Here is a 20,907-nt window from a genome sequence, read left to right on the forward strand (position 1 = left end):
ACCAAAAAGCTTCATTGGTAAATTCTACCAAACATTTAAAGAATCAATGCTAATACTTCTCAAACCCTTTCAAAAATTAAAAAGAAGGGAGCATTTCTAAATAATTTTATGAGGCAAGCATTACTCTGATACCAAAACCAGGCCGGGAGACTGCAAAAAAAGAAAACTACAGGCCAATATCCCTGATGAACATGGATGTAAAAATCAAAATACTAGCAAACCAAATTCAAAGCACATCATGATAAAGTGGGATTTATCCCTAAGTTGCAAGGTTGTTTCAACATATGCAAATCAATAAACGTGATATAACACAGTAACAGGATGAAGGATAAACTCATATGATCCTCTCAATAGATGCAGAAAAAGCATTTGACAAAATTCAGCATCCTTTCATGACAAAAATTCCCAACAAATTAGGTATACAATAAGTGTATTTTCATATAATGAAGACCATCTAAGAGCACAGCTAATATCATAATTACATGCATCCTTTTTTTTTTTTTTTTTGAGACGGAGTCTCGCTCTGTCGCCCAGGCTGGAGTGCAGTGGCGCGATCTCGGCTCACTGCAAGCTCCGCCTCCCGGGTTCACGCCATTCTCCTGCCTCAGCCTCTCCGAGTAGCTGGGACTACAGGCGCCCGCCACCACGCCCGGCTAATTTTTTGTATTTTTAGTAGAGACGGGGTTTCACCGTGGTCTCGATCTCCTGACATCGTGATCCGCCCCCCTCGGCCTCCCAAAGTGCTGGGGTTACAAGCGTGAGCCACCGCGCCCGGCAATTACATGCATCCTTAAAAGCATAGAACCTTTTCCAACCATGGTCACAGAGAGACATAATGACAGACGGAGTTAGAAAAAAGACAACATGAGAAGGATTCCATGCCATCTTGTTGGCTCTGAGATGTAGAAGTACAAATAATGGGGAGAGTACTCTAGGAGCTAAGGGCAGCCTGCAGCTGACAGCTAGCAAGAAAATGGAGACCCAAGTCTTACAACCACAAGGAAAGGAATTCTGCCAACCCCTGAATAAGGAAGGAATGTAGTCCTGCTGACATCTTGATTTGGCCCATTGAGTCCTGTCAAAAGACTTCCAGGACTGAAAAGAATAAATTTGCATTGTTTTAAGCCACTAAATTTGGGGTAATTTGTTATAGCAGCAATAGAAAGTTAATAATACACTGATATATTGAATGGGGTGAAATGGAAGCGGGATTATTTTTCTCCAAGCCCTAGTCTTTCTTTAGTTTTTATCTGATGTATTCCACAGCTTTTCAGGTTACTTTTACTGTAGAAATAGTCTCATTTTTAGATGTTAAAAAGTCCAGTTCGGCCTCATTGAAAACTTTAATGTCATATTTTATTTGAGGCTTCCCCCACTCCTCCGCTGACCCACGGAATCAGGGACCAGCAGTGGGCAAATGCGATGTGTACATCTGTGTGTGTTGGGGAGGGGAGGCTATATAATTTATAGTGTATACTTTTTCCTTCTTACTCCACTCCCTTCCTGCTTACTTTACAGATCCTACACCTCTGGAGACTGGGAAGAAGGAAAAATCATAAAGACTTTGGATTAGCAGTGCAAGTTGATGATCTCTCTGGGTTCTTCAAAGGCCTTCAGTCACAGCAGACATCCAAACGCTGCTCCTTATGAATGGGAACAGTCTCAGGTCCACTGTCAGTGACCTGTATCTGCTAAGTTCACTGAGATGGGTCATGTACTCACTGGCTGACCTTGCAGGCCTTCATCAGCTCTTTCACATGCCTCCAGTCTCATTCTACTGGTGGCTTTTCCCTTGCAGGCAAACATTGTTGGTGAAATCCTTTCATAACGATTAAAATTGGCTTCTGCCCAGTGTCCACTGGCCCACAGGGGGAAAAATCCTTGCCCCACCAACAGTTTTTGCATCTGTGCAGCTGCTCACTTCTCTCTCTTGGACCTAGCCACATGGGCACGTTCAGCCAGCTCTCCACTTATCTCTTCTCCAGGTGACAAGCCTGAGTATTCCTCTATCTTTACATAAGCTCTCAAACTCCTGACACATTTATCAGGCCTTCTAGTGAACATCCTACCTCACTCTGGTAACAGTCTAAAGTGAACCTACAAATTCTTACAGCTCAACATGCAACAAGTTAAAGACTGAAAAGCTACTCCTCCTGTTTGTGGACATGAGTGATTTCCTTCCTGTCCTTCCTCTTCTCTCGCACATTTAGTTTAAGTGGGATCAAAGCTTAGGAAGGGAACTGAGCAGGATAGTCAGAATATTTAAATTCCTTTTAAGAATCTTCCATTGGGCCAGGCGCAGTGGCTCATGCCTGTAATCCCAGCACTTTGGGAGGCCGAGGCAGGCAGATCTTTTTGAGCTCAGGAGTTCAAGACCAGCCTGGGCAACATGGCAAAACACCATCTCTTGGAAAACACAAAAAATTAGCCAGGCGTGATGGCGGGCACCTGTAGTCCCAGCTACTCAGGGGGCTGAGGCTGGAGAATCACTTGAGCCTGTGAAGCAGAGGTTGCAGTGAGCAGAGGTTACGCCACTGCACACCAGCCTGGGTGACAGAGTGAGACCATGTCTCAATAAAAAAGAAAAGAAAAGAATCTTCCATCAATCACATCTATGTTCTCTAGTCTTTTGTAATACGACCTGGATTAGGTACGATAATTGCAGTCTTCTTTGGCTGTTTTAAGGGATTCACTGAAGCAGTATATAGTACGCATGGTAAATATCCATTGTCCACAGTTTAGGATTTGGTCATAATTGGAGTCAACTCAAGTATTTCAATGCATACCTTATTTGTTGAACCATTTTAGGGTAGACAGCAATATAACATTTTAAGAAACGCCAAATGGGTAGCAAAATGTATATGAAATGCAATGCAGCTTTCCTTATTCACAATCAGCACTTACCACCATCGCTATCCTTATGCCCTAGCTATTAGAAATAGACTCTTCATTTTTAATATTATTTACATATGCATACATGTGTGTATGCACCACAGCGTGTTTGTGTGTATGTGTGTGTGGATGTGCACATGCATCCCATCATGTAGCCCTTGACTATCTCTCTAACCTCATCTCCTGCAGATCACTCACTTTCAGACGCTCAGGCCTTGAAGTTTCTTAAACATGTCAAGACGTACTTACTTGCCCCACCCTGAGAGAGCTTCTGTATTTGCTTTTCTTCCTATGTGGAATATTCTTTCCCCACATATCTACATAATTCTTCCCTTACTTCACTCAGCACAGATCTCTCCTTATCAGTAAAGCCTTTCTGATAAGCTAACAGAGCTAGCCTTCTTGCTCAGTCTTCCTCTAGCTCTCTTTCATCCTTTACTTTTATCCATAACACATTTTCACATGAACTTGTATCATATGTCTATTTGTTTATCTCTTTATCATTGTTCTTCAGTAGGAAACCTAATTTCCCTGTCTGGATCACCACAGTATTTTCAGTATTTATAGTAGTTTCTGGCATATGATAGGTACTTGAAACATGTTTTTTTAAAATAAATTAATCATTGATCATTGAAATCAGCAAGGTTGCTTGCAGTCTATTGCAAGGCACATATCACAAATTATCATTGACTGGCTGCATTAAATTTTGATTTTCCTAATACATATGTATTTTAAACAACTTGACTGAGTGAAATCCACTAAAAATACATGGTAAGCAAGATACAGTATAATGAAGCCAAAAAGAAGACATTAAAAGAAATCCAAGAGAAAAAAAATAGAAAATCTACAAGAAATGATCATCAGACTATCAGCTGATTTTTCCTCATCAAAATTGGAAGCCAGAAAAGCATAGAAGAAATTCAAAGTGCTGAGAGAAACCGTCAACTTTGAACTGTGTACTTAGCAAAGCTGTCTTTCAAGAATGAGGGTAAAAGACATCATAGAAAAATAAAAACTGAGAAACCGTCAGTAAGGAAAATCCAAAAAAATGTCCTGGAAGAAAGAAAACAATCCCAGAACAGAGGTTTCAGATACAATGATAAATGGTGATAAGAAAAATGGTAAATAGCGGGCAAGTATAGAGAAACACTGATGGTTAAAACAGTACAATCATACCTCATCAGTGATGTTATTCTTTTATAAATACAACTAAAGTCCTAAGCATATAAGTTAGGACATGACTATTGCTTTAAAATAGAAAGACAACATAAAGTTCTTGTATTGTTGGTGGGAATAAAAAGATAGTGAAGTTTAGGATGTTTTATAAATAGGTTAAATTTTTAAAGGTAATTACTAAAATAATAGAAAAAAAGTATGCATTTTCTGAAAAAAGAGGTCACATAGAGAAAAAATAAACTAATTCAATTAAAAATAAAGCAAGGGGTGGGTGAAAGTAAGGGGACAAACCAATAATGGAACAAAAAGAAAAAACAAAATAAGATGATAGAGATATGTTTCAGTATATTATAAATCATAACACATATAAGTGAATTGAACTCCCCAATTAAAATACACAGTCATATTAGAAAACAAATCCTGAAACGCAATTTATAAGAGATAGACCTAGTATGTAATAAAGAGAAAGTCTGAAAGTAAAGGAATGGTAAATAATAAACCAGGAAAATACTAGAAAAGAAAAAAAGCTGTTTTTGCTATATTAATATCATAAATATAATTGAGGATAAAAATATTTACTTAAGATAATTATTAAATATTAATAAAGGATTTATAAGCATATAATAGTCTTAATTTTGCTGTACCTAATAACGGAGTTTTTAAATATCTAAAGCAAAAATTAACAGTTCCATAAAGATAAATAAAAAATCTATCATGATATTTAGAAACTTTAACACCACATTTTTAAATAGCCCTTATAGAATCCTGCAAAAATCCTGCAGACAAATATGGACTATTTTAACAAAATAATTAATAAGTTTGTGCTAATGGACATATAAAATATTACACTCAATAATATGTGGATGCCAATTCTATACAAGCACACAAAGAACACTTTACAAATAGCAAGAACACTAGTCAATAAAGTGGGTCTCATAAACTTCCAAGAACTAGTATGATACAGACCAAATTTTATGAATATCTTATATTTAAATTGAGTCAATAACAAAAATTGTGACTAAAACAATCATACGTTTGGAAATTTAAAAATACACATTTAATACACTAATGGCTCAAAAAAGGAGATAATGGAAATAAAACATTTTAAAAACTAAACTCTCGAGAATTCTTTAGAGAAAACAGTTAGCATGTAACTCAAATAGTACTTAAAGAAAAATTTACAGCTCTAATAAGTAGAAAAGACTACAGGTTGAAAAATAATGAGCTAAATACTTTAAGAAATTATTAAAAGAAATATATGGCCTCCCCCCAAATAAAACAAATAATAAAAATGGAAGAAATTCATAAAATATATGACATCTACAAAGGCCAAAGTTTGCTCTACAGGAATTAGAAAATTGTCAAACTTCTGACAGAATTGATCAAGAAAAAGAGGAAAGATAAGCAATATGATAATGAAAAAGATATATTGCTAAAGCTCCTGCAAACATTAAAGTGTTAAAAGAGGATATTATGAACAGATTCATATGAGTAATTTTGAAAATTTAGCTCCAATACGTAAATGTCAAGAAAAAATACAACACTCCTAAATTGACTCAAAAAGAAATACAAATTCCAAATAGTTTCATAATAATGAAAGAATTTGAATCAGTAGTTACAAATCTTCCTAAATAACAAGGCTCTATGACTTTATAGGAAAGTTTTACCAAACACTGAAAAAACAAATTTCCCAATTTTACCGAACTATTACTCTAAAGTAGAGAAATATAGAGACAGTCTCAAATTCACTTTATGAAGCCCTGATGCACTAGATTGATGGGTCTTTATAAGAATTACAGACCAATTTCAGTAATGAACATATATGCAAAAATTCCAACCAAAATATTATTAGCAAACCAAATGTGAAAATGTATAACAATGATAATAAATCATAACCAAGGTAGATTTATCTCAAGAATACAAAAATTTTTAATATTTAATTAATATAACATCACATTAATAAATTAAATACAATTCACTTCATAATACCAATAGCCACCTATAAAACATTTCACACAATGTAAAATTCTTTCACAGGAGAAAAAATTCTTAGAAAAGTAGAAATGAAAGGCAATTTCTTCCACAAAATATAAAATATTTACAATAGCCTGTAGTAAACATAACATTTAATGGTGAAACAGATAATCTAGAAAGACACAAGAATACTCACCATGATCAATTGTCTTCAGCATTATATCAGAGATTTTAGCCCATGTAATAAGGAAATACAAAATTTAAAATGGCATAATTATTGGAAAAAAAGAAATAAAACTGTCATTATTTGCAGATGATATTAGAAAGAAACCCCAAATGACTTATAAATTATTACTAGTTTTGCAATAATACTGATGTACAATGAGCAAAAAATAAACAGCCCCTTTGTACATCAGAACAGAGAATGTAATTGTAATAAGATGCCACTAAAATTCTTTTCAAAAACATGAATTACCTACATATACATATTTTTTGTCTTTGGAGAAATTATTATTATTATTATTATTTTGAAACAAGGCCTCACTCTGTCTTCCAGGTTGGAATGAGATGGCATGATCTTGGCTCACTGCAGCTTTGACTTCCCTGGCTCAAGCAATCCTCCCATCTCAGCATCCTGAGTAGCTGGGACAACAGGTACATGCCACCCCACCTGGCTAATTTTTGTATTTTTTGTAGAGACAGGGTTTTGCCATATTGTCCAGGCAGATCTCAAACTCCTGAGCTCAAGTAATCCACCCACTTCAGCCTCCTTAAGTGCTGGGATTACAGGCATGCACCACCATGCCTTGCCCAAGAAGAAATATAAAACTTGATTAAGAAACTTCAAAGAAAGTATAAATAAATGTAAACATATGCTCAGAAACAAATAGAGTCAATCGTCTAAAAATGTTAATTCTCGTCAAACTCATCTGTAGATTCAATGCAAAAAAAAAACCTCTCATGGAACGTTTCATGCAAAATGACAAGGTGAGTTTAAACTATACATTTAAGAAAAATGTCAAGATCTAGTGAGGAAGAATAAGAAAGTGAAAAAATTTTTCCTATCAGATAGTCAAGACCTCTTATAAAGTTGAAGTTAATGAGTAGTATGTGGTACTAATTCAGAGATAGGTGAATGGACTAATGGGGTAAAACAGAGCATGTATTAAATTCACCATCATTTTTGAAGGACAGATTTGCTGGACATAGAATACTTGATTGATGGTCTTTTTCTTTCAGCACTTTGATGATGTCATCCCACTGCCTTCTGGCCTACATGGTTTATGATGAGACATAAGTTGTTGATTTTATTGAGGATTTTTAGAGGTGATGAGTTGCTTCTCTTTTGCTGTTTTTAAGATTTTTTACTCATCATTGGATTTCAATGGTTTCATTATGGTGTGTCTAGGTATGGATCTCTGAGTTTATCCTAGTTGGAGCACACTGAGCTTCATGAATATGTAGATTAATGTTTTTATTGAATTTGGGAAATATTCAGCCATAATTTCTTCAAATATTCTTTCTTCCCCTTTCTCTTTTCTTCTCTGAAACTTATTATGCATATGTTGGTACATTTGATCATGTCCTACGGGCCTTTGAAACTCTGTTCATTTTTCTTCATTCTCTTTTCTTCCTGGTCTTCAGACTAGGTATCTTCAGGTTTGCTGACATTTTCATCTGCCTGCTCACATTTCTACTATGCCCCTCTAGTAAATTTTTCATTTGTTATTGTAGCTTTCAAATCCAGAATTTTCTTTGGTTCTTTTATTTTAACAATGTCTGTGTCTTTATTAATATTCTGTTTATAGAGTAATACATCCTCATACAATCTTTAGACATGGCTTAACTTACTTCTTTAAATTATTAAAAATATCTAGCTTAAAGTTTTTGTCTAGTAAGTCTGACAACTGAGCTAACTCAGGGACAGTTATTATTGACTGATTTGTTTTTCCTCTGTGTGGGGCATTCTTTCTTGTTTCTTTGCTTGTCTCAAACATTTCTGTGGAAAACTGGACATTTTAAACAAAACAGTATGGCAAAACTAGAAATCATATTCTCACCTCTTTCCAGGATTTGTTGTTGTTCCTTTTGTTATTGTCATTTTCTTAGTGACTTTTCTGAAATAGTTGTGTAAAATCTGTGTTCTATGTTTTATATGCTACTGAAGTCTTTGCATTGTTAGCTTAGTGGTCAGTCAATGATTGGATAAATATATTTCTTTTAATGCTTAAAACCAGTACTCCCCCAGCCTTTGCCGAGGGGCTCTGTGTGTGTGTGTGTGTGTGTGTATGTGTGTGTGTGTGTTAGGGCACATTTTAAATATTTAGCCAGGCAGCTGACAACTCCACCTGGACCTTCACTTCCTGTTTGAACAGGGCCTCAAAATCAGCTTGAGATAAGAGCTTAGGGCATTTTCAGGTCTTTCCTGAGTAGGAACACAAACCTGAGTATATATATAGCCCTATCATACATGTGGCTTTCTAGATCCTTAGGAATCTGATGTGGCTTTTCATAGACTTATGCACATTCCTCAGTTTTTTCTTTGATGCTTTTGGCTAACCTATTGTTTGCCCCATTGTTATCCACCACCTCAAGCAGCCATAAAGTTAAGCGATTGCCACTAATTTTTCACAACAAATACTTCTAAGAAAAAGGCTTTCACATTATGTGAAAACCTCATGAGGCCAAATAAAGCCTTGCAAGTAAGTTATGCAGGGAAGCACTGGACAGGTCAAATAATAACAATTCTCTAGGATTGAGGCTTTGAAGGAGTTCCAATTCCATTATCCACTCCCTTATCTCCCTGTCAGAGGTTGCCAGGTTACTAGTTTATGCTAAGAATGCAGGCTGTGATTTGGTAAGGCTACCATGGACCTAGAAAGGGGAAGATGGAAATACGATGAGTTAAAACACCACAAATCTCTCTGTTCTCACCAAGATTCAGCTGGTTTGTTTTTTGAAACATGCTTCCTGAGTTGTTGGAAGACTTTGGTTACTTTCCTGAGTTTCGAAAAATTTCATCCTGACACATTTTGCCCGTTTTAACATTGTTTTTATGGAGAAAAGAATTTTTGAACGCTTAGACTGACACTTTGCTGATGTCATTGTGGTAAAATGACTTTGGAATTCCACTTAGCATTACCTCCTGAAATTTATTGTGAGAGTAGCCTAGGAGCTGACTGTTTAACTCTTTGTTATACTCTAGTGAAAGAGCAGCCATGTTCAAGGGTGTTCATATAGCATTATTCAAAAAAACAAAAACCTGGAAACAACTACAATGTCCTGCAGAAGAATAAATATATAAATTATGGTGCAAAGGGAATATTTTATAGCAAGGAAAATGAATTAATCATATATATATATATATATATATATCCACATGGATAAATCCTCATAATATACCTTGTAGGGGAAACATGCTGAAGAAGAATATATTCGATAAGTTTCCATTTTTATAAAGAAAAAACATGTTTAAAGCTATTAACAAGACGAAAGGAAATTTTTTTTTTTTTTTTTTTTTTTTTTTTTCTGAGACGGAGTCTTACTCTGTCACCCAGGCTGGAGTGCAGCAGTGCAATCTCGGCTCACTGTAACTGCCTCCTGGGTTCAAGCGATTCTCATGTCTCAGCCTCCCACATAGCTGGGATTACAGGCGCCTGCCACCATACCTGGCTAATTTTTTGTATTTTTAGTGAGCACAGGGTTTTGCCATGTTGGCCAGGCTGGTCTTGAACACTGGACCTCAAGTGATCCACCCGCCTCAGCCTCCCAAAGTGCTGAGATTATAGGCATGAACCACTGCGCAGGGCCATAATTTAAAAAAATATAATAGATTAATGACTATCTATTTTTAAAATATAGGAATGAGATAAGTACTGAGAGAATTTTAATATTGTGAGCAAAGTTCAATTCTTAAATTGGACGAGGAGTTCGTGGGTATTTATTTTATTATGGTGTTTGTTAGGTAAGAATGTAACTTCTTGTCTTTTTGTATGTGTCAAATGTTTTATAGTAATAAAAAAGATAAAATTTTGCTTACTTAAAATAGTTTTAGCCCCTTTTTAAAATGTATATTTGTGCTATCTGTAAAAGAATGTCCTGATAGAGTGGTTGAAAGAAAATAGAGGATTATCAGATTTACATATTTTATTATTTATTAACCTATCTACAGGATCTTAAAAGGTTACTTAATGTCTTTGAGTCAGTATCCTGTACTTACTTCAAGGGTACATTGTGAGAAAAATAGTAAATTACATATAAACTGGCTGCCTATAGAAGGCACTCAATGAGTAGCAGTTATTATTAGCAACATGACATCATAATACACACTCAAACTCATATTCATTCAGTATACACTCAAATTCATCCATCACTCAGATAACCAGGTGTTTAGGATTTTTTTGTTTTTGTTTGTTTTGATAAATATATCCAGAAGCTAAAAGCAATTTTGACTATTTTATGAAGACATGGTAGCATTGTCAAAAGAACATCAAAGCGAACTTTTATATTAAATTTCAATAAATATGAATCCTTTTTTATTTATGATTACAAAATGTTCACCTTTTAGAGCTATTTCCATGTCTTTGACATACTTTCTAAAATGTCCTATAAAACAATAAAACCATTTTGAGATAATTGTTCTTCCAATTATGATTTCCAATATACCAAACATGCCAACAATTTCAGAATATTTTTGTTCCTTTGTAATAGAATCTGAGAAATAGCCAATTTGAATATCTGTAAATTTGAGGAATTCCTTCCTACGTATTTTTAAAAGTGTATTGTTTAAAAACTTGGAAAGCCTGAAAGTCCCCATGATTTTCACTGAGCTCCACTGAGCAGGTCTATGCTGTGCCAAAAAATATACCAATTTGCTGATATAGTTTGCTGCACATGTTCTATTTAAGCATTAACATGAAACCCACCCCCTGTGCCTGGTTCATTCTTCTAATTCCTTCAGCTCATCAATATCCCCTGGGGGAAGAAAGGAAAGGACCTATCAAAAGTTAGGAGGTTAGCCATGGTCAAGTTCAGCATCAAACAAAATTTCCAAGTCACACAATTTTTTCTGGCATTTTCTTTTTTTGTGCACATTTCTTATCTTTTAGGTCCTCATCCTCTACGAACTCAGAGACCTCCTCTAGCTAGCTCTCATCTCTCATTTCCACACTATATCCAGGCCCGTCATATTTCAAATAAAGCTCTTAATTTTATTCTATTTTCCAAGAAAAATTAGTGCAATCTCATACAATGTGGTATCATAACATGCCAATGTTATTTAATTAAATGTTGATTTACTGGGAGAATAGGATAGAATATGTGAGAACTGAATGTAGATGCAGAAAAATGAATAACAAAATGCTCAAGTCTTTTCTTTTCACGTTTCTTATTACTTACCAGTGTCCTTGAATAAGCTTCCCTATTTTCTTCCAAGTTCTGAATGAATCGAATCCACAAACCATGAGTAATAATGCTCCTGGCCTACAGGTATATCAGCCCCATCATATTTGAGTCTGGGACAAGTAGGCACTGGGTAGTCTTTGTGGTTGTTGAATAGCGGTCCACAAACATGGCTGTCTACCTCAGTTACACGTGTTCTTTACTATGGCTCCAAATCATCTGTGAGTTCTACTCTTTCCCCATGGCATCTCTGTAGGCTTTTCCAAATTATTAGCAACCCAGGGCTTCAGTCTCTTGACCTGTCAGCATAGTACCAGTGCCTCTGTTATGATTCTGTCTATCTTGGACTTTTACAATGGACTTGGCAATCAGAAAGATAACCCAGCTGCACAATCTGGAATGTTCATCAAAGCAAATTGAAATTTCAGAATATCTACTGCTGGGTATGCCATAGTGTGTATAATTGAGATTCATATCCACTTTTCATTTGCAAATAGCTCAAAATGCCAGTGCCATGGATGACCTTCAATATTATCAATTCCACCTAGATGATTGTGCAGAACAAGAAATTGAGCCCCAGAAAAGTTACAGATTTGCCACAAATGACACACCATTTAAGTGGCGGAACCTGGACTAACATTTCTTGATTCTTAGGCTGGCTTTTCTTTTTTTTCATTGTTTTCTTTTCTTTTTAAACCATGCCTGCTGATTCCTTAACCAGAGGAAGAGAAGACATTTGTACCAATCCTTGTTCTTAATATAAATACCTGATGTTACTACAGCTGGTGGTCAGCATGCCCATACTATGTGTTGTTGACACATTATTTGTAACTGGCTATTTTAAATGGATAACTTCCAAACATGGAATTATGTTTTTATTCAACTATCTTCATGCATATATTTGGCAATTCTGCACACAGTGAAGCTAATAATGATGCTTCTGATGACTGAAACATGTGGGCATTCTACTTGAGAAGGTTTCTGAATTATTGCTTAAACTTACACAAACTTAAAACAATTAGAAATTGTGAAAGCTAACATAATAATTATCTTTGTTATCAAAGAGCTGTGCCAGCATAATCTTTAAAATTATAATATTGTGGCCTAGCTGATTTCTGCTATTTGGATTCTTTTTAAAATAAGATGTTCTAATTTTCTTTTAAAGTGTTAATGTATTGCAGTAGTGCAAGTACAACACAAGTACTCAAATAGGAAGAATTTTTCCTCAAGTTCTACTGGGGGAGAGCCAAAACCTCTCCACAGGCTGATTCCTTTCCTCTTTTTATTTGCTCATTTTCAAAGGTAAAGACTGAAGAGTAAACACCACATTAATGACCCCATATATCCCCTGAGATGAGCAATGTCCTAATACTACTTATGTCAAATATATACAGGCACATCTACTTTTTAAATAGAGCTTACCCTATCAAAATTATATTTCCGTAGGCTCTGACTCTTTAAAGAGTTAAAGACTTCTTGGACAAACGTTGCATTGTGAAGTGCACATTTCTACACTACATTTTTAATCACAACTGGAAGAGTCCCATGTAATTGAATAAAAATTCACTAGACATAAAGAAAAGTAATCCTAATTACATTTTATCTTGGTTTAACAAAACTCACAGTGCATATGTTATTGGTCATAATATATTTCCCTAAGCCCCACAATTGCTAAAAATACCGAATCAATCACCACCCAGATTGCGTCATGAAGTGTGTGAACTAGTGCATTAAAAGGCCGTGTTAGCACCAACAAAGTTTATTGGGGTAACTGCATTCAAGACGCACATGGCATACCTTTAAATAGCACTGTTAAAATACCAAATAAAATGTCAACGTCTGTCAGGTCTCTGGCTTTTATAAATTGTTTAGACTGGGAAACGCTGGGGTTTGGACATTGTTCTTTTCATATGATGTAGAAAAGAAGAGACCATAAAAAGAAAAGAACAATAAAGCATAGCTCATTTTTTAAGTTCTTTCATGGAAAAACACACTCTGGATCATTACCCTTCTAATCAACAATTTCCTTCTTCCTCCCAATCCTTCCCGTCTGGTATTTACCTTTCTCTGCCTCACTCTCTTTGGGTGGTATTCTGAGCTTATACACACTTCTCAGTAATCATATTTTTAAAAGTGCCTCAAAAGAGAATTTCAGGATGGCATGACAGATATGTATATACTAAAGATATTTTTAACCTGAAACATAGCTTTGCTTATTATCTCTATGCTCTTAAATGCACACCGGTGGGCCCTGACTGCAGAGTGTTCTCAGGGAGAAGAAGGCCCTGCGAGCAGGATGAGCTACTCCCTGCCTTCAGATGAGCTATTATCACACCTTAGTGGCCATCTCTACCCTTTTCCTTCTGCCCTTCCTTTTATTACCACACCACACTCCCCACAATTCCCACACAACAACATCTCTGTTTCAGTTTCTTCTCTGGATTTCCCACACTTAATGCAACCCAGACCTCACCTTCAGCTCTCCTGAGGCCACTTTGGAAGCCAGCTCGATGACACAGCCAACAGCCATGCGTGCAGCACCGGACGAGTGCAGCTCATTCCAAATGGTGTCACTGTCCACCTGAGCAAACAGTCAGCAGAGTCCGAAGACAGAAGAAGAAAGCAAAAGAGAAGGAAGAGATGAAAGGGGTAAAAGGGGAAGAGGTCGTGGGGGAAGAGGGACAGAGAGAGAAAGCAAATCTGTTAGGAAGGGCTGGCAGGGTAACAGCCTATGTACAATAACATTAGTCTTCCGTCTTGGCCAGCTGAAAAGGCCTTCTGGACATGGCTTTGCTTATACTTTTTCTCTACACTGACTTCTCCAATGGAAACACATTCCTGCCATGCCTCACTGCCATTCCCTGTTTAGATTTCTCATTACAAACAGCATTACATAGGCCGGATCTGGCTTAGTTACAGGCCTGCTAGAAACCAGGCCCCAGTAGTAGATAGAGTAAAAACTAAGAGCACTTAGTTATACATAAAAATCGGATTTGCAAGTGCTAGAGGGGGAAAATCCAAATACCTTTCTGACTGCAGGTTTACAGGGAGCCAAAGACAATTATTAGGCAGGTAGCAGCAGCAGTCAGGGAGTAGTAGAAAGTAGCAACCACAAGTCAGGTTCTCCAACTAAATGGAAGGAGTGTGTGGTCCTCACACTTAAAACAATAATAGCAAATTGCAAGGAGAAATTTGATGTTCAAAGTATAAGCTTAAGATTTCTAACTTTCAGTATAATTTGTCAGCTTGTTTCAGTTCAAACTGGTATTGTTAAAATTGGATAAGCTAGTAAAATACATGGTTGCTTATTTACTAGAGAACATTATTATCAAAACAAAGCATGTACCAATATTCTGGATTTCCCTTTATAAAATGCTGTTTACCCTTTTTCATGCATCAATGAAAACACATAATAATGCATACATGAAAAGAGCAACAATAGTGGTTTATAATTATCATATGTTATATTTTTAATGTATAAAATACTTCATAACATAAAAAAACAGTATCAGATAGTAGAAGCCTCTAATTTTAGGACACATAAGTTATTTGAAGCACCAGGAAATAGAATACAAAGTTTGTGACTGTAAACAGCAAGACTTCCCAAATGGATCAAAGGGGAGAAATTCTGCATAAAACAAAGCTTTTTTTAAAAAAAAAAAAGAAAAGAGAATTTAAAAAAAAACAGAATTAAATGCAAGGGGCCTAATCACATGGAACAAATACAATAAATAATAACAATACACATTCACAGTGTAATAAGCAGTTTTCCAAAAATATTCACATGCCTTTTTCTCATGAGGTTCTTACAGACTTAAATACTACCAAGAACAATGAATACATAAATAATAAATGAGAACAGTAAATAAGTATACATAAAAAAAAGAAAATTAAGATCCTATAAACAGTAGTATAGTAGTGAAGTTTCTGGAATCAAACTGGTGGGGTAAAATCATGGCTTCATCATTAAAACCTGAGTGATGTTGGGGAATCAATTAATTAATGGCTCTGTGCCTTCGTTCCTTTATCTGTGAAAATACCAACTTTTTAAAGTACCATCTGCATACGATTTTAGTGAGGATTAAATGGGTAAGTGGTAAGCAAAAGCTAGCTACTACCATTTCAGCTACTGTTATACCTGTTTTGTAAAGCCTGGCACATAGTAGAGGCCTATGTGTTGTTGAATGAGTACACTGTGGCTTAGAGAGGCTACTCTGAAGACCACAGGACCCTCACACAGAACTCTGACCCTGTCAGCACATGCCTTTCCATCACCCTCCTGAAGAAACCCGTGCTTTCTAGGAGCCAGCATCCCCTATCATAGTCGATACCATCATGGTCTACACCGTCAGCTAAAGAGTGAAGGAATCATTGAAATGGACAGTGAGACCTAATCATTTGCCCTCTCAATTGGAAGTTTTATTATTTTACTGAACCAATATAAATAAGTAGTTGTTTAAGCTTCGTGTAGCTATATTCTTAAGGAAGATGACTGCACAAGTTGAAAAATAAAAACCATTATTTGCCATGTATTATATAGGTTTTAGTCAGTTTTCCCAGCACTACAGAGCTACTAGTACCAAAGAAAAGCCTGCATTAATCAGAATTTAAGTTACTGGGGAAGCAAGCAAAAAAATAAAATAAACAAATTCCAAAAGATGTATTCGGTGACTCAAGAACCATGTAAAATTCCTAACCCCTTTTTACTCAATTTTGGAGTACATCATAAGCTTTGTTTCTTTATTTCTTAAAGCAGTAGAAAATTTCCTTCCAAAAAATTATAAATACTGAACTTGATTAGAAAAACATTCCAGCAGCAGAGTGCTGTCTCTTTGACCATACTAAAGGGCATTAGGTAGCCACAAATACCTTTGTGTGATATCCATATGCCTGTCCATACCTTTCTATCTGCCTAAGATGTTTGTGACGTTAATTTTGGTGTCTAAACTTCTACTAATAATGGTAGTTTTGTTTTAATTCAGTTAACATTCATTGAGTACCTACTGTGAGTTGCTGGGTGGGGGTTACTTTTATAATAAAGCTATGTTTATTGATCATAAAGTATGTTGAGCACATAGGTATCCAGTGGATGATTGATATTTTGACTTATAACCAATATTTGGGCTTATCCCTAAAGAAGTTCTCTTCAGGAATCTATGGGATTTATCATGCATTAATTTACTTATATTTAAACAAAAACAATATTTATCTCAATACTACCTCAACCTATGTTTTACTTACATTTAGTTTATAACTAAATGGTAATGGTCATGTTTTGTGGATATAATCTGTTCATAAATGGGTAATTGTACTTAATTCTGAATTTACAAACAGGTTTGTCTTTGTCAATTCAGGTTGCTATAACAAAATACCAAGGGGTAGGTAGCTTAAACAAAAGAAATTTTATTTCTCACAATTCTGGAGGCTTTGAAGTTCAAGATCAAGGTGCCAACCCATTTGGTGACTGGTGAGGATTCTCCTCTGGCTTGCAGATGGCCACCTTTCTGCTACATCTTCACATGGCCTTTCCTCGTACTAAGGTTCCTGTTCATGTAAGGATATCAGTCCTACTGGATTAGCACACACTACCCTTATGACCTAATTTAATCTTAATTACTTTCTAAAGGTAGTCAAATATAATCAGATTAGCAATTTGAGCTTCAGTACATAAATTTTGAGGGCACACTCTTCAGTTCATAGTAAGATTAAATCCCAAAAGCTTGTTCATAAGTCAAATTACAAGCATACTTTCTTAAGGCATGATGTTCTAAATGGGGTTCAGGGCCAAATTAGCTGCCAAAAGCTCCCCACATGTATTTTCCATGTTACAGTTTCATAAGAACTTCAATGATAAAACAGGATGCATAATTCATGAATTCTGCTATAATCTGTGTCACTAGAAGAACGTCCATATCCACTTTCCAATATTCTCAATGGTAAAAAGTATTTTTCCTCCCTCTGTGTCCCTCTCATTTGTTGGCAATCTCTCCAGCCAATTTCCCTATATTAGTGATAGCATCAAGAAGGCCACTTCCTTAAGAGAGCTCTGGTTTCAACTGCTGAAGAACATCTTGACAGTAGGAAAAAACTCTGGGTAAGAGAAAACAGTAGAGTTCATCAACTGATAGTGGTTCCTTGCATAGAATAAGATATTTTGGAGCTGAAGGGGAAGAAAAAGGGGAAAGAAGGATTTGCTTGGAATGGATACAGATATGCAGGATTAAGGGGCTGAAATGGCAATGCAATAATGATGAAAGTAGAGACCAGAAGGGTTTGGAACTATAAGAAGACAGGCACCCTCACATTTGGAAGTTGAAGGACAGTGGCATAAAGTTGGCTCTGGAAATGGAAAAATAATGCAAGACATAATAGATGAGGCTGGAAAGGAAAGAAATGACAGTGGAGCAGGGAGCCACCCTGAGCACAGTGGCCTACTACTAAGGTCTTGCTAAAGTTGAGAAGACATGCAAGGCAAATTCTTAAAAATAGAACTACTATATTCTGAAAAAATATGCTTTGTCATTTTTCTTTCCATGCACATAAATTCTCCTTTGACTCTCCAACAACTTATTCTTTTTCCCAGTGAGAGAGAGAAAGGGATAAGAGAGAGAGAGAGAGAGAGAGACTGTGTGTGTGTGTGTGTGTGTGTGTGTGTGTGCATTAAGGAGTAATAGTACATGAGCTGAAAGGGAGATTAGGATGGATATAGAAGAAAGGTAAACAAAATGATGATCAAAATAGGATTTTGCTTCAATATACCTAAAAATACAGATTTTGTGGTGAGAGATGATATTTTCCCAAATTCCTTTACATATCAAGAACTGAACCCGGTTGTCTCAGATCATGGTCCTGTGTTAGTGATAGCATTGAGAGAATATGATTATTTCTTCTCTGAATGATTCACAGTAGAGACCCCTTCTACCTGTGACAACCAGACATGCTTGTTGATTAGGGTACATATAGAATACATTGAGTGGAAGGAAAACCTAAAATCCATCTCTTCTGGTCCTGACAGACTGGAGAAAGCTGGACTCAAGGGGTGCAGCACAAACAAGGAACACAGAAAGCGACATGTGAGCAAACGAGAGAGAAAAATGTTTCAGGTAAGTTGACAAAATGGTCGGTGAGCCTTCACTTTGGTTGATATCTGGGTCTTTTTTTTTTTTTTTTTTTTTTCAGACATAGTCTCGCTCTGTCATCCAGGCTGGAATGCAGTAGCTCAATCTTGGCTCACTGCAACCTCTGCTTCCTGGGTTCAAGCCATTCTTCCGCCTCAGCCTCCCAAGTAGGTGGGATTTCAGGCACCCGCCACCACACCGAGTTAATTTTTGTATTTTTAGTAGAGATGGGGTTTCACCATGTTGGCCAGCCTAGTCTTGAACTCCTGACCTCAGGTGAGCTGTCCGCCTCAGCCTCCCAAAGTGCTGGGATTACAGGTGTGAACCACCCCATTCAGCCAATATTTGGGACTTTTTGAAGTCATGTCTACACTAAACTGTGGGTATCACATAATAAAGTCTGCAGAGTGGTGTGAAAAACTAATGGAAGATTAGACTACAGCATTCCTGAGATGCTCTTGGTTCCCGTATAGTGCAACTGGAAGCCTCAAGTTCTCACCATCCTCCAAGAGGTATGACATGGGAGAACCTTTGAAATGGTTTAACAATAGGTGGAGCCAAATGGAGTCCACAGAGGGTTTCAGAGGAACCCCAGTACCAATGTGAGCCAAAGGGAGGCTACTGGAGCCCGGGAACCCTGCCAAGCTCCAGCTGGCAGAGAAGTCAGTAATCGGGAGTTAATCTGCTGCCGACCTCAGCTTCAACTTCTGGGAGATCAGGAAGAGTCAGGTGGTGCAGAGAGGTTGCCATGGAACCCTGAGTGTTCAGAGGACAGCAAGAGGATCCAGGTACCCCTTCAGGTCTCCATCCCTCCCTCAGGTGCCCAAATGCCATCTTCGAAGAGGAATCTGAGAGGCTAAGCAATTACCTAAAGACATTAAGTCCAATAACAAGGTGATCTTGAACAGACAGTTTTTCTAAACTGAAAGGAAGTTATTCAAACTGGAAGAGGTTGATAGATTATTAATTGTAGTGAGGATCACTATAATTGGGAGAAAAAAGAAACAACATATTCATCACACATCTGAGGGAGCATGGGAAATATTGTGTCCCATTTATTTCCAAGGTCAGGAATTTATTTTGCCAAATGGCAGGGGTAAAAATCTAGCCAGGATTCTGTGCAGAAGTCTCTAAGGATGTGCTGTACACATGGGCTAGTGAGGTTTAATTGTATTTTACAGTATGGCAATATCTAAAGATTCCTACCTTCAGAGGAATCTTTACCAAGCCTTGCTTTATGTGCCATTCTAAAAACAGTATGTTTTTAACTTTCAAATGTTTCTAATGATGTAACTAGTGTACAAAGCATGAAGGCAGCTTTAGTAGTCTGCTGAGAAATAGGTCCACAGAGGCCTTGTTTTATTGCCGGAATTAAAGTCTATCAGTCTTGAAACAGGCGTCCCAAAGTTCAACTCACTTTATAAATATGTAGGAGGATCTGGACCTAACACACATCCAAAACTGGGGTTGAGAAGTGTAAGCGAAGCTATTCCACAGAAAGTCTTTCTGTGTGAGGAAGCAAACACACTCGGTGAGATAGGGTAGAACCCCGCTTTAGGGTGAGAGTCACAGGAGCTTGGCCAATAAGAAAGATTTAGTCATCAGAGGAGGAGGCACAATCTGAAGTAGCACGGAGTCTCTCACTGAGATTCTCTCTCAGCCCACACTCCCAGAGTCCTGTCTATTTAATAGGGTAGAAAGGGGCTGAGAAACACAGAAGATTGTAAGTAACTAAAATAGGCAAAACATTTTAAACGCTCTAAAAACATGAGAATTAAGTAGAACACTTTGGTATCAATTTGAAAAATTATGACCTTAAAAGAGGAAAGGAAGCACATTTTCTGTTTCTCTATAAACCTCAGAGAATCCTGAGCACTTGACAATGTGAAGACCCCAGAATATCGGTAATGTGCATCAGCAGGGGCCAGCAGAACTCACTGGTAACAAAGAAAGAAAAGACGAGGAAGGAAGGAAGTAAGGAAGAAAAGGAAGGAAGAAAAGAAAGAAAGAGAGAAAAAAGAAAAGGAAGGAAAGAAAGAAAGCCAGACTCAAGAGGTGCAACAGAAACAGAGGACACATAAAGTGATATGTGAGCAAAAAGAAAAGGAAGGAAGGGAGGAAGGGAGGAATGGAGGAAAGAAGGAGGGAAGAAAGGAAGGAAGGAGGGAGGGAGGGAAGGAAGGAAGGAAGGAAGGAAGGAAGGAAGGAAGGAAGGAAGCCATACCCAACAGGTGTGACAGAAACAGGGGACACAGAAAGTGTATGTGAGCAAAAAGTACATGAGAGAGAGGAAGGAAGGAAGGAAGGAAGGAAGGAAGGAAGGAAGGAAGGAAGGAAGGAAGGAAGG

The 20,907-nt window shown here is 36.9% G+C and overlaps 1 protein-coding gene across 2 annotated transcripts in view; it reads right to left on the reverse strand.

Annotated features, from left to right (window-relative positions):
* HDAC9 (histone deacetylase 9) overlaps positions 1-20,907 on the reverse strand; it is a 945,763-nt gene that overhangs the window by 221,203 nt on the left and 703,653 nt on the right. For both annotated transcript variants that reach the window (XM_032759782.2, XM_032759765.2), the window contains one exon: positions 13,916-14,023. In XM_032759782.2, coding sequence (XP_032615673.1) covers positions 13,916-14,023 — 108 coding nt within the window. The remainder of the gene's footprint in view (positions 1-13,915; positions 14,024-20,907) is intronic.

The sequence above is a fragment of the Hylobates moloch genome, unplaced genomic scaffold (assembly GCF_009828535.3).
Source record: "Hylobates moloch isolate HMO894 unplaced genomic scaffold, HMol_V3 SCAFFOLD_1, whole genome shotgun sequence".
Taxonomy (NCBI): domain Eukaryota; kingdom Metazoa; phylum Chordata; class Mammalia; order Primates; family Hylobatidae; genus Hylobates; species Hylobates moloch.